The 13,689-nt window shown below is 41.7% G+C and overlaps 1 protein-coding gene across 9 annotated transcripts in view; it reads right to left on the bottom strand.

Annotated features, from left to right (window-relative positions):
* Positions 1-13,689, bottom strand: part of mipol1 (mirror-image polydactyly 1) — a 55,074-nt gene that overhangs the window by 27,845 nt on the left and 13,540 nt on the right. For 4 of the 9 annotated variants that reach the window (XM_034297614.1, XM_010904946.5, XM_013137424.4 and 1 more), the window contains 5 exons: positions 7,176-7,266; positions 6,250-6,329; positions 3,887-4,125; positions 2,992-3,132; positions 1,084-1,189 (listed from right to left, as the gene is read on the bottom strand). In XM_034297614.1, the coding sequence (XP_034153505.1) occupies positions 1,084-1,126 (43 nt within the window). In that variant the 5' untranslated portion in view covers positions 1,127-1,189; positions 2,992-3,132; positions 3,887-4,125; positions 6,250-6,329; positions 7,176-7,266. Of the gene's footprint in view, positions 1-1,083; positions 1,190-2,991; positions 3,133-3,886; positions 4,126-4,395; positions 4,560-6,043; positions 6,119-6,249; positions 6,330-7,175; positions 7,267-13,689 lie in introns of all 9 variants that reach the window. The other 5 variants (XM_034297610.1, XM_034297611.1, XM_034297609.1 and 2 more) reach the window with 5 other exon arrangements.

Here is a 13,689-nt window from a genome sequence, read left to right as displayed (position 1 = left end):
ACCTCCAGCCTTCTACAGGCCTCATCCCCCCCATACCTCCAGCCTTCTACAGGCCTCATCCCCCCCATACCTCCAGCCTTCTACAGGCCTCATCCCCCCATACCTCCAGCCTTCTACAGGCCTCACCCACCCCCATACCTCCAGCCTTCTACAGGTCTCATCCCCCCCAATACCTCCAGCCTTCTACAGGCCTCATCCCCCCCATACCTCCAGCCTTCTACAGGCCTCATCCCCCCCCCATACCTCCAGCCTTCTACAGGCCTCATCCCCCCCATACCTCCACCCTTCTAAAAGGCCTTACCCCCCCCCCCTCCCCCATACCTCCAGCCTTCTCACAGGCCTTACCCCCCCATACCTCCAGCCTTCTACAGGCCTCATCCCCCCCATACCTCCAGCCTTCTACAGGCCTTACCCCCCCCATACCTCCAGCCTTCTACAGGCCTCACCCCCCCCCCCATACCTCCAGCCTTCTACAGGCCTCATCCCCCCCATACCTCCAGCCTTCTACAGGCCTTACTCCCCCATACCTCCAGCCTTCTCACAGGCCTTACTCCCCCATACCTCCAGCCTTCTCACAGGTCTTACTCCCCCATACCTCCAGCCTTCTCACAGGCCTTACTCCCCCATACCTCCAGCCTTCTACAGGCCTCATCCCCCCATACCTCCACCCTTCTAAAAGGCCTTACCCCCCCCCCCCTCCCCCATACCTCCAGCCTTCTCACAGGCCTTACCCCCCCATACCTCCAGCCTTCTACAGGCCTCATCCCCCCCATACCTCCAGCCTTCTACAGGCCTTACCCCCCCCATACCTCCAGCCTTCTACAGGCCTCATCCCCCCCCCATACCTCCAGCCTTCTACAGGCCTCATCCCCCCCATACCTCCAGCCTTCTACAGGCCTTACTCCCCCATACCTCCAGCCTTCTCACAGGCCTTACTCCCCCCATACCTCCAGCCTTCTCACAGGTCTTACTCCCCCATACCTCCAGCCTTCTCACAGGCCTTACTCCCCCATACCTCCAGCCTTCTCACAGGCCTTACTCCCCCATACCTCCAGCCTTCTCACAGGCCTTACTCCCCCATACCTCCAGCCTTCTCACAGACCCGGGCCTCCAGTTGGCTTTCCATCAGCTCAGCATCTACCACCCTGTTCTCCAACTCTTTCTCCCTTATGGCCAACCTGTCCTGGAGCTAGCAAACAGTACAGAAACAGACAGACACCAAAGTTGGCCATGGTCATTTATATGCTTGGGAGAATAAAAAATTACACTAAATAATAAACAAATGATGCGTCGATTTCATAAATGCATGAACAACTGTAAAGTATAATTGACCATACCAGTGCTGAGACACAGCCTGTCAGAAGATATCCAAACATATTTAATAACTAGCTTTACACACAGCTAGTCAGAAAGTATTGGTACGTTCTACAGAAACGTATCAGAAATTCTAAGCTGACTGTTAAGGAACCACCAAGAACGATCTTTACATATACATATATTAACATACTGAAGTAATCCACTGTGTAGAATAATTGTGATCAAGCCTGTAGCGCTCATGTATTGAAGTAAAACATTTTTTAAATGTAAGCGCTAATGTACAATGAAAACCGTCACTTAACCTGTAATGTGTTGTAGAAGGCAGGCTGGTCATAGAAAAAGATACATCTTAAGGCATAAGATTGCATGACGCCTGGCATAGAGAAGCAAGACATAGCATGCATTTAATCTGTATGCGGCACTTATTGCGCTACAGAATGGATAGTACTGTAATGATGTGTGTGGTGTAAACTGTGGTATAAGTGTGGACTGAGTGCAGTTTTGGGGTGGTAACCAAAGGACATTTATTTTAAATTATATTTAAACCTTTATTGGCTTGAACTCTTTTTTGGTAACTTACATTTTGGACTATGCTGTGGATTTCTGGTAACAAAACATTAGACCTTAACAGTACCCAGACGTACTGTATTAACTACCTAGCCTCACTCACACCCTTTCAGAAGGTATCCAGACATTACGTCCAGCTCACAAATTGGGGTTCATGAAATTACAACGTACAATGTATTCTTTTGGAAGGAGTGTATGCTAAAAATCCAATTCGTAACATATACAAATTTAGAGAGCATAAGATCCCCACAAACAACTTATGTATTATAGAAGTGACTTCATCACCCAGGCATTATCTAACAATTGATACAACAAAGCCGCTACGTCACATTATTTCAGACACTAATAAAAAAGAAGCACTGCAATTGAACTCCTACAAATCTGGTCTGGAATTGATATTTTACAAGGCCTAATGACAGATTGGACCTCCTCTCTTAAATATTTTGCCCTGAGTTGGTGTTTTTTCCCCCCACTCTTTGAAAACATGCCTTAGTTGAGTCCTCGGAGCTGGCTCTCACAGCTCCGCCAACAAAAACATACTCTTGGGAAATGTTCCTGACTTTCTGTCAGGAGTCACAGCTACTTGCAAACAAGAGGCATCAATTACAACGTTACAGTGGCTGCAGCCTCTCAGCCTCCCAGCTGCAGAGGAGACAGCCTGGGCACAGAGGGACACGACGTGCTCCAGACCAAACAAAGGACCGGACGGCAGGAACCAACCAGACATATGCTTTGGACAGGGAAAGGGTTACAGCGGTTGGTGAAGTGGACACTTAGCAGTCGCCAGCTATGACAGACATAACATAATGATCTGTACGAAAAGGAGATATGCATTGCGTATCATTGCTGTCTGATGAACACCGCTCACCTCCAAAAAAGTCACTTGTCAGGAAATTTAACGAATAGATATTTTTCCCATTAATTAATCTTCAGAAGCTATGTTGAATTTTATTTTTTTGGCCCCAGTCATGTCTATATTGCCTTCTGTCAATAGACAACAAAACAGCATTTTGTTACACAGTTTTCCTTTAAAAACAAACACAGGAACCACGTGTTCTTTAAATTTAGCAAGGACCTGAATCTAGCTGGGCAAGCACATTCCTATACCTTTTTAGTGAGATCTCGGAGTGAATCCAACTCCTTCAGCAGGAAGGCAATATTCTTCTCTTTGTCCAGGACAGGGCTTTGCTTTTTGGAGTCAAATGAAACTGCTGCTAAGTTTGGTGTGTTCCTTGGTCTTCTTGCATACTGTATTATGAGAGAAATATATTTTGATTAGAGAGCAACAATATTAAACTTGAGCGCGAACGGCAACACAAATGAGTTATAGCGCTGTCTGCTATGAAAACAGACATGCAATTATCAAATACACAAGGGGATGCAATTTCAACTCTTTCAGGCATATTACAGTGGCTTTATTTACTCGGTTATATTAGGCAAATCATACAGTTGACCTTTAAGGTAATATTAAGGTATTACGGCAGTGTATTGCCATATAGATTACTTCTCTCCTGTATTCAAGAATGATTCAATTCTTATTAAAGATGAAGCTGAGAATGCAGAAATGCCACATATTATAGCCTTTCTATCTCATCCTAAGATCAGATGCTAAATTGTGCGACCTTTGATTGAATATTTAGACACAGGACTAAGATACAGTTGGTAAGCTATAAACCTAGGTTGAGGCCAGTCAGAAACACTTTGTTACCCGAAGTTTATTATATCACCTTTAACATGCACTCCATGGCTTTACACAATCAAAATGGTTTGTGTACTGCGTCATACATTTAGGTCCTGACATAAAAAATATATATTTTGTGTGTAAGCAATTATTATATACAAAAAAAAATCTAATGTGTTACGTGTTTGTTAAGCTTAAGATAAAAAATAATAATAATTACAGGGGATACAGACACTCCTTCACATTCATGTGTAATTAAAGGTCCTAAATATACGCGTATGTATATAAAAACCTAGAGGACTGGTCTTCAAGAAAGCTGACCTTGATTGGTGAGCTTGGTTGGAGTCAGGAGGGACTAGGTTTATTCTGTAGACTGGAGGACTGCTGTTCGACCCCTGGCTGTGACCCGCTGACCTGTATCCGTCCAGGGTGAATGGGCTCTGGCTGGTGGCCCTCTCGTCTATTCTCTTAGCTGTGTCCGGGGCCTTGTGGTGGTCCTGGGGTGAGGGGGGGGCTGGAGGTCTGACTTGGTTCTTCGATGGGTCTTAAATATGGGGGGACTGATGTGAACAAGTCTAAATTAATAAGGGTACAAAATGCTAAAAACATGAGCAATGTTGGGAGCTTCTGGTTTAATGCATTTCACGAGTTCTAGGAATATTGTTGCACCTCACAAAGTGTGTAAATTACCAAAGCATGTGTAAATGAGCATGGTGTGGAAAAGATACAGACATTAGAATTGTGTGAATAGAAATGTTAAAAAATGAAACTACATCCTTAACAATGTCCGTGACAATATTGTTCTACTTAAAGTGCCAGTGAATTATGACCTGGCGGAATGGCCTGTTTTCTGTTATTTTGGGGATGGGTGGTGGAGGGGGCTTCTTGCGGAACCTAGGATCTTTCACAAGAGAATGCAGGGAGGCTGAGTGACTGGTGCTGGCAGAGAACTACATGGTGCTCTGTCAATGTTTCTGTTGAGAGCAAAGTCTGACTACAGGGACAGAGAACAGAGAGATAGAACACAGAAGAGAGAGAGAGAGAGAGAAGGAGAAGATGAGAGGGAACTAAATAAAGAGAGCCCCCAGTTCAAGCATCAGGCTCTAAAGCTAGTCTCCTTGGCATGCTCTCACAGAATCTATAGGCTAGTGATCCCATTCCAAAGATAGTCTCCTTGGCACACATCCATAAGATCTATAGGCTAGTGATCTCATTCTAAAGCCAGTCTTCGGCATCTCTATATGCCTAGATATCCCATTCTAAAGCTTGTCCTCTTGGCATATTCTGACGCACCTATAGCCTAATGATCTTCACCATTGTGAAATAAACATTAAGTAAGAAACCGGCTCATCGCTTCAAGTTCAGCATAAATGTAATTTAAACGGGGTCTAATTCAAAAACATCAGCTGGTTCAAAGAGCATCAAAACGTTGCATCAAACGTTTTTTTCTTCTTGGTTTTAAAGCGGCAGTTTAGTTATTGGTGTTAATGAATGCGTCGTGACGGAGAAGCCCAGGAGCAGCACCGTCCCGCCCGCCTCTATGTCCAAAAGAAAGCTCCAGCTTAGCACTGACAATTATTTTGCGAAAGGTCAGGTTTGAAGTCGAGATCAGGGAGGTCCTGCCTCCACCTCATAGCTTTGTTGCCAGGGTCCTCCTCTCTGGATTGTAGCAGACAGTTATTAGTATTCTCTTTAAGACTCACCAGTGCAAACAGTAAATTCAACCATGAATAATGACACCAAACGCGCTTATATAACCCCTTTGTTGCACAGCAAATATGGGACTTTTCAGACACATTGTTCCTAAACCTTGGCTTCTTTTTTTTTCTTGCTGTGGCAGGTCCCCGCGAAGACAACTTCTCCCACCAAGTAATAGAATGTGTTTAAAGTAGCATTTCCTTCACGAATCGTGAGAGTTAGTGCTGTTGAAATTGACAGGGATGGATGGCCTGTATGTTTCCAATGGGAAAAAAACTGAAGGAGATTCTTCTTTCAAGGGTGAGCAACATCAACGCACCCGGAGGTGGCGAGGGGCAGATGTGACGATATGTGGTCACTACGGGAAAAGGGGTCTAGGGTCAGCCTGTGGGAAAACATCTTTTTCAGTTCCTTTCTGTCTCTCTATAGACACCACGGCAAAGCGACACTTTGCTGACCGTAAAATGTCATCCGCTAATAACTGTACGGACTAGCTATTAATAGCTGTTTGGCTAGCAGGGCTTCAAGTGTTTTAGCTACAGCCCAAATGTATATTTGAGCAGAGGAGCTGAATACATTTACATTTCAGGAGCATTTGGTGAAGGGTTTGTAAATACTCAATCTTCCATTGTCATTACAACCAGTTAATCCAAATAGTGCCAGTGCAATATGATCGTAGATGGACAAGTTAATGGTTATTAGATGGCAGACTGACACAATAACTGGAGTTGATCTACACACATTAAATAAATGTTGATGTATGACATAAAAAAAACATACCTAAGCAAGCTGGTAAACAGGCAGAAAGAGTCAGCCATGCTGATAACTCCATTCACTTCCACAGACTGCCACATACTGGAACGTTGATAGACAACATAGGCATATAATGTGGCACTACAACCCAGATAAATACCGCCAGCCCAGTTAAGAGCACAGGAGAGATATCCATTGACTAAATGTCTCGACAAATAAGAAAAGCCAGACACCTTGTGGCCGGTCTCTTCTAGGTTCCTCTGGTCCAAGTTGATTTGACGGTAGGCACAAAATTGCTCGCGAGTTGGTACTTCTGAAATAAAGCGAGATAAAAATTTTAGTAGAAAAAAGGGAAATTCTGAAGAGACCTGGTGTTGACAACAACGACATTTGGACAGCTTAAAATGTGCCCGTATGCAATTGTAGAATTTTTATGAAAGAACTAAAAATACCCTAAAAGTACTTTCGAAATGGTTTCACAATCTGGGGAATGCATGAATATTACAGTGCAACGATGGTAGTCTGTTTAATGGAGCATGGCCTGTGCTCAGATAGCAACAGGGACAGTGTCTCAAACGACCACGTACTCACAGGGCTCTGGTATAAACTAGTGGACTACATGGAAGAGTGATGATGTGGGTCGGGGGAAAAAGCCCAAGCAATTTGTAACCTTCATGAGGACATTTACAAACGAAACTGAGCCTGAATGAGGGTTCCATAAATGATGTTATTGAGATAAAAAACACCCTTTGATTTACAAAAGAAGGGCGCAATAAAAATCATGTTAAACACGATTTACAAAAAAGACACCGTTTTGTGGAACACTAGTACCAAACACATCGACAATGTGCACACTGTACACAATCCACCCACGGAAACTGGATTCCTTTCTAATTTTGGGTTTTTTGCACTAAACTGAGGATGAACAAACTAGAAGACTATGAACACCTTGTTTTATTTTAACCACTGTAGCTAACGTTCGCTTAGGATTTGGAATACACAACTTGGCAAATAAGTCAATATTATAGTGAGCAATCACAGCATCACTGATAAACATCCCATAATACTACAACTAACTTTGAATTGTCACATGTGGGTGAAAAGCCATAACCAAACAAGTAGGCACGAGCACAGGAGAATAATCCAACGGCTTCTTTACCCAAGTTGTGGCAACAGCGTGGTCTCTGAGCTCTGATGACGTACTGGGGAGGGTAGTCTCCGTTTCAGCTCCTCATTGACGTTCGGATTAGCTGAAAAGAATATAGGAAAGAGTACGATTAAGTTCAGATTTCTAAAGGAAAAATACATTCCATAGCAGGCACTTTGCAGTACTTTAGCCCAGAGAAAAGGTTAGTATTAATTATAGCTTGTCAATATGATCTCAGGGGTCTTTCTGCTTCAGATAGGCAATCTTTAATAACCTCCCTGAGTTACAGCAAAATAGGAGTGACAGCTTTAATATGCAGAGTGAAATGGTTCTTTATTTAAGTCATTGCTCTCATCATCTACCCCCTGTCTCTCCACTATTTACCACGGACCTAGTTTACAGTTTATCAGGGCCGCCAATTAACAAATCATAATCCTGTCACGCGTATATCATTTCATGCTTTTAGCTATCTGGAATGTAAACAAGCGTTTAATACCGCTCAAGCCCTGTATCAGATCCTCCTTGCATGTTAGGAAGCCGCACCAATTAAAGTTCAGCCTCTACTCAGGTGTAATTAAACGATGGCTGTTATATTGGTTCCTATAAATGCAAGCTTATTCATAAGCAAGCAACAAATACACTGACTGGAAGCAATTAAGGGAACCATTGACATTCACTGTCTGATGAAGGGAGAGCTAAACGAGCAAGAAAGAAGGGAGCCTGTTGCCCTGCGCCTGTGTGTGTGTGTGTGTGTGTGTGTGAATACTGTAGGAGAGGGCTACCATCTAGTGGTGAAGGGGCTAAGAGAAGAGGCAATTAGAAAACACATTGACTGCAGTAAGCAACTTCAAGGGAACCCCTTGATAGGCATGGTTGGAGCTGGGCTAGGGTTCTGACTGTGGGGTGACTTCAGAGGAACACGACAGCCTTTAAAACTTAGTGTTTAAGACATATAGACACACACAGCCACGTCTAATCAACAATTAGCCTGGTTGTGATACGACAAATGAAGAATCCATGGCAAGGGCTAAGGACAGAAATGGTGTGAGGCCCTCAGTTTGGGGGTATTTAAGTGGGAGTATAAAGACAAGGGATAGAGGATTTAAGGATCATACACAAATGCTTGTTTTCCACTGTCATAATCCGTGACGTGGTTTAAAGCGGGGGGTCCACATACCGCCGAGAGTGACGGACAAATAATGGGAAAAAGGGCCAGCGAAGACAGAGAACGAACAGGAGACGGAGAAGGAAAGTAAGGGAAAAAGGAGAATGTTCTTGGGAGGTTGGGTTCTTGGCGGATTGGTGACCTCTAGGGCAGATGCCAGTGGTACGTTATCCCTGCGTTGTAAGCCAGCACACACTGCTCACACACCATTCAGCTCTGACACAGTGAGGCACAGTGAACCGACAACTGGCTTTTTGTGGGACAAACCATAGGGCTCCATTAATCCCAGTGATAGACTCTGGGCAAAAGCTAGTCTTTCAGGGGGAGGATTTTGGAGAAGGACTTTTGAGCTGGTAGCACTGGTAGTCGTGGTAGGTGTGGCTCAGGAGATTGGTAATCCTTTAACGTGAATCCTTTAACACGAGAAAGTAGCTTTGATAAAGGAAAAGCAGAAAAACACAGAGCATACAAACCTGACCTTTTGATGTTCTTGTCGTTTTGGTTTGGGGGGGAAGAAAAGAACGGAGATGGGATTGGAACGGCAAAGGGCGCAGCCCGACAAAATCAAAATGTGAATTGAATCATTGACAGACGTGGCTTTCCACACAGGAATCATCAAACAAAGACTTAAGCCTAATGAAATTAATATGATCCAATAATAATGCATTCCCTACAAAATGTAAAAATGTATGCTGCATTTGGATTTTGGAAATACAGAGTATCAATTTAATAACAACCTAAGGGCAATGTAGTCAATCCTTTATGGTGATTGTGGCACTTTCGATCATGCTACAAAAGATTGGTATTGTCAACAGGAAATCAGAAATGCATTTTAAGACAATCCTAACTCCTATTGTGAGCTATCCGTTCATTTGTTGGATTAAGATTTATAATCCTGTTTATCAATTAACTGATTTAGAAAACAAATAGATGAAATAATAGAAATAATGCTGTTAGAGAGCACTGGTTTAAATTTTTTCAATTAAAATCAATGACAACATTGATGAAAAATGAAACCAGCTTTAGCCCTCATTTACAACTTCTCATTTACTTTGTCCTTTACTGTCTTTCTGTGATCTTGATATTCTTGCCTTGTAGACTTTGAGCTAATTGCCACTGTGAGCTACTTATTATTCATGTACAATTATTGCAGCGTAATGTCTTTAAATCCTTTTAAATGACCATTCATGCATTGCATTCATTGAAAAGGCCTTTGAAGTCTGTCAAAGATGTAATTCTTCAAAAAGAAATATCTAAGCCCAATCTCAGTCAACCAATACCGGGGTTTGTATTCCCTCTAACCCACCCCCTAATATAAACCAAATCCCATTAATTTTTTAAGCTGCATTTAATACATTTTCTACTGAAAAACTTTCCAGATTCCAGTCTTGTCATTTGTATTCCAGCTGACTTGATGAATATTAATAACAGTGTTATCCTGATTAAATGGGATTCATACAAAATCCCTGTGAATCCTCCAGCTCAGGCCTCACATCTTCCCAGTATTCTTTATGAATTTTGATACAGACATTAATGTGGAGAGGAACTCCAAGCAGGTTTAATTGTGTGGTTTTTGGTCCAGTAAAATCCAGATGGATGGAGAATGTATTTGCTGGTTAGGTAAACAGCCATCTTACCCGGGATGGAAGACAGTAACACCATGAGAGGGCACCTGCTGAGACAGTTGATTGTCATGGATGGACTGAGGATGGACTTGACTTCAATGGGATGAAAAGATTTGGATACATTGTTCCTATTTTGCTCCCAAAAAAGTAGACTGTCTGTCCTACGCGTCACTGCGCTTACGATGCTATTAAAACTGCAATACCACAGTAATATTTTTTTATAGTGCTTAATAAAAAAATATAAGTGATTTCTCATTTGTGTCAGTCGGTATGAACAACAAATTACTTAATTTCAAGTATTACGTTTACTATTTCAAAGTCAAACCAATTATTTTTGAAAATATTAAACACCACCGGCCGAATGTGTCTAAACATTACTTAAGGCCATTGTCAAAATGCTGACCAATATATGATCAAATTTATGTTTTAACAACATTCCACATAAAACATGCACGAAGGGTTCTCCATAGTTCCACATGAAACCGGTACACAAAGGATTCTTACATAGTTCTGCATGCCAGTGATACATTTTAGGACATGGGGCTTTTCTTAAAAGAAAGCAAACAGATCATTTATAAAGACTCTTTTAAAAGGAGGTGAGTAAACGACTGAATTCCATGACATTAAATGTATAGACAATGAAACACTGAGCCAGCCAAGACACATTTCAGCCTTTGTGCAGTAACTGAACTTTGTACCTTCCCAAACCATATTTCATCCAATGACAAAACTGACAAAATACTGAATAAACAGGCAAAAAGAAACCTCGCAACTTGAGGACCACTGACGGGACAAATATTTATCTGCATGCAATGTTAACCATTTCCGTAAGATAAATAGAGGGCAGGGAGAGAGCAAGAGCTGTGTAAGATTTGATCAAAGAGGTAACAAACAAAGGCCAACCACGAGGAGTGATGCAGAGCTTTCTGTTGAAATCATTTCTCAGTCACGATAGGTGACAGCACAAATGCCCCGAGACAGTGACAGACTGTAGCTAGCTAGATTTGTTTGAAGGGCACATTTTTTCAAATTTAAGTGACATACATATTGACATGTCTACGTTCTAAGACTGACAAATGTGTGGCTACAACTTCTAAGAGCACCGAGGGAGTTACTGATAAAAATATTTGTCATTGTCTTATGTCAGTGCACAGTGCCTTTCAAAGGAATTCACCCAATCTTGCACTTCTCCACATTTTATTGTATTACAACATGAAATCTAAATGTATTTATTTAGTGGAGTTTTTGTAACGGTTTACTTTTAAGCCAAAGTTAAAAGTAAAATCCACAATATGTTTATATTAATTACAAATACAAAGAAATATCATTGATTCTATAAGAAGTAACCCATTTTAGTCAATATTTGGTAGACTCACTGTTGGCAGCAATTACAGAAATGAGTCTAATTGAATAAGTCTCTACCAACAATTCACATATGGACACAGCACTTTTTTACCTTTATTTACCAAATAGCTCAAGTTGTTGCTGTTATGTTGGTTAGGGAACTTTGGTGACCCGCAACATTCAACTCTCCATAATTTCAATAAGATAAGGTCCGGGCTTTGACCGGGACACACCAAGATATTAACTTTTTGTTTTAAAGCCACTCCTTTGTGGAAGATAAATATTTTCCTAAGTCCCAGGTCTCTTAATGAATTTGTAGGTTTTTTTCCAGGATTTCTATGCACTTTGCTGCATCTATTTTGCCCTCTATCTTCACAAGCTTTCCATGCCCTGACAGAGAAGAATCCCCACAACAAGATGCTGCCACCACTATGCTTCACAGCAGATTTCAGGGTCTACCACATGCTGTCGAGTAAACTCAAGGTGAGTCTCTTATTTTTCCACTCTTCCATAAAGGCCAATTTTGTGAAAAACCCTGGTTATTGTTGCAGTATGTAGTGTCTCCTAGCTAAGCCTTGGAAGATTATAACTCCTTTAGTTTCCACAGGCCTCTTTGTGGCCTCCCTGGCTAGCACACTTCTCGTGTGGTTACTCAGTATTTAAGGATGACCTGATCTAGAAAGATTCACGGTTGTGCCAAATTCTCTCCATTACTTAACAATGGAGAAATTATGACTGCACTGCAGTGCTTATCAATGTCTTAGAAATGTTCTTATATGCTACCCCTGATTGGTGCTTTTCAAGAACCTTCCCCAATGTCTTCTTTGAAGGTTCCTTTGTCTTTATAGGTTTATTTTTAAAAATTGACTAACCAACTATGGTTCCTCTCAGACAGGTGAATTTAACTTGAAATCATGTGAAACCACAGAGTTCACACTGGTGGACTCTGATCAACTAATTACGTGATTTCTAATGACAATTGGATGTACTACAGCTCATTTAGGTGTGTCATAGAAAAGGGGATGAATAGTTACACAGTGAGTTTTAAATTTCTTTATTTGATTATATTTTTTGCTTTGACTTCATCGACTTTGTGTAATTATAACTGACCATGCTGTGAAACAATAAAATCTGGAAAAGTCCAATGGGGCAAATACTTGAGAGCCACTGTAACTCAATGTGAGGTAGTAGTGATGTTCACCTTGGGAAGGCAATGGATATTGGTTGCTTAACAATTTGTAATAGTGACAAAAACCATCAGTATTATGTTGTACGTAAGCAGAGATGTCACCTCTAATAAGAATTACAATGAATGTGTCCCAAAGTTAAATGTTACGGTAAAATGAAAACTTCAAAAAGTTTAAAAAGTTTACATCCACCCAGTAGAGCGGTCTAATTAACCTCAGTAATCATGATGTGTGAATGTGTGCCTTCGCCCTGATTAGGCCTATACCTGGGCTTAGTACCTCTCTGATGGTGGACTGGGAGCCCTGAGAGAGAAAAATTGGACCATGTGATCTCTATCTATCGGAGGCTCAGCCTTGGTGATAGTGTTAATTGAATTGAGCCCCACGGAATGGGGGAAGTCATAGAGAAAGCCGCACCACTGCAGATCCTCTGCTGGATGGATCCATTCTGTGTGACAGGCTGTCTTGTCAACGGGACTGAAAGCGCTGATCCCCCAGCATTAAGGGAGGCCCGGAGAAATGACCTGCCAAATCAGCCGGGATGAGTGCCTCATTTTCACAAAGATCCAGCTAATTTTGGCTGTGAAAATGCCTGGAGCCAAGGAAGCAAGCCCACCGTTCCCAGTCCTGTTCAGATATGAATAACTTAGAGCATCAACCCTCATGCAGGCTCTCCAAGATCAAGGACTGAATATCTGAATGTCTGATTTTACCTACTGCATTATTATCTATTGTAAATATAATGGAAATGTATAGGTGATCCCAAACAAATCCTTGGCAAATAATGCGACTAGAAGAAATAGTAAACCCCTTACCAAAACTGCTTCATGGAAAATTATGCATGGCATTCAGAATGTAGGCCTAACAATGGGCTTATGGGATTTTTGTGAAATCCCGCTGTGAAAGTAACTTGAAAAGTATAGCTATCTATACCTTGCCAGTACTCAAAAATATATTGTAAGCTCTTCAAAAGAAATCTGATAACTGGTGACCGAAAAGCCGGGATTAACATCCGAGGTGAAATACCAAAAGTGGTTACATTTGAATCAGTATTAAATCTGTTTGTAGTGCTGTCTACAACGATTTATCCAAACACACCATTTACACAGTGAATCAAGGTTTGGATAAAAGTGCATGATAACACAAACCCCTGACAGTGTGAATGGCCTTTGTCACTATAAAATACTTGTTCTTAATACTGTTGG

This window comes from Esox lucius, chromosome 15 (assembly GCF_011004845.1).
Source record: "Esox lucius isolate fEsoLuc1 chromosome 15, fEsoLuc1.pri, whole genome shotgun sequence".
Lineage (NCBI taxonomy): Eukaryota > Metazoa > Chordata > Actinopteri > Esociformes > Esocidae > Esox > Esox lucius.
Note: the sequence above shows the minus strand (reverse complement) of the source record. Positions and strands in the feature narration are given on the sequence as shown.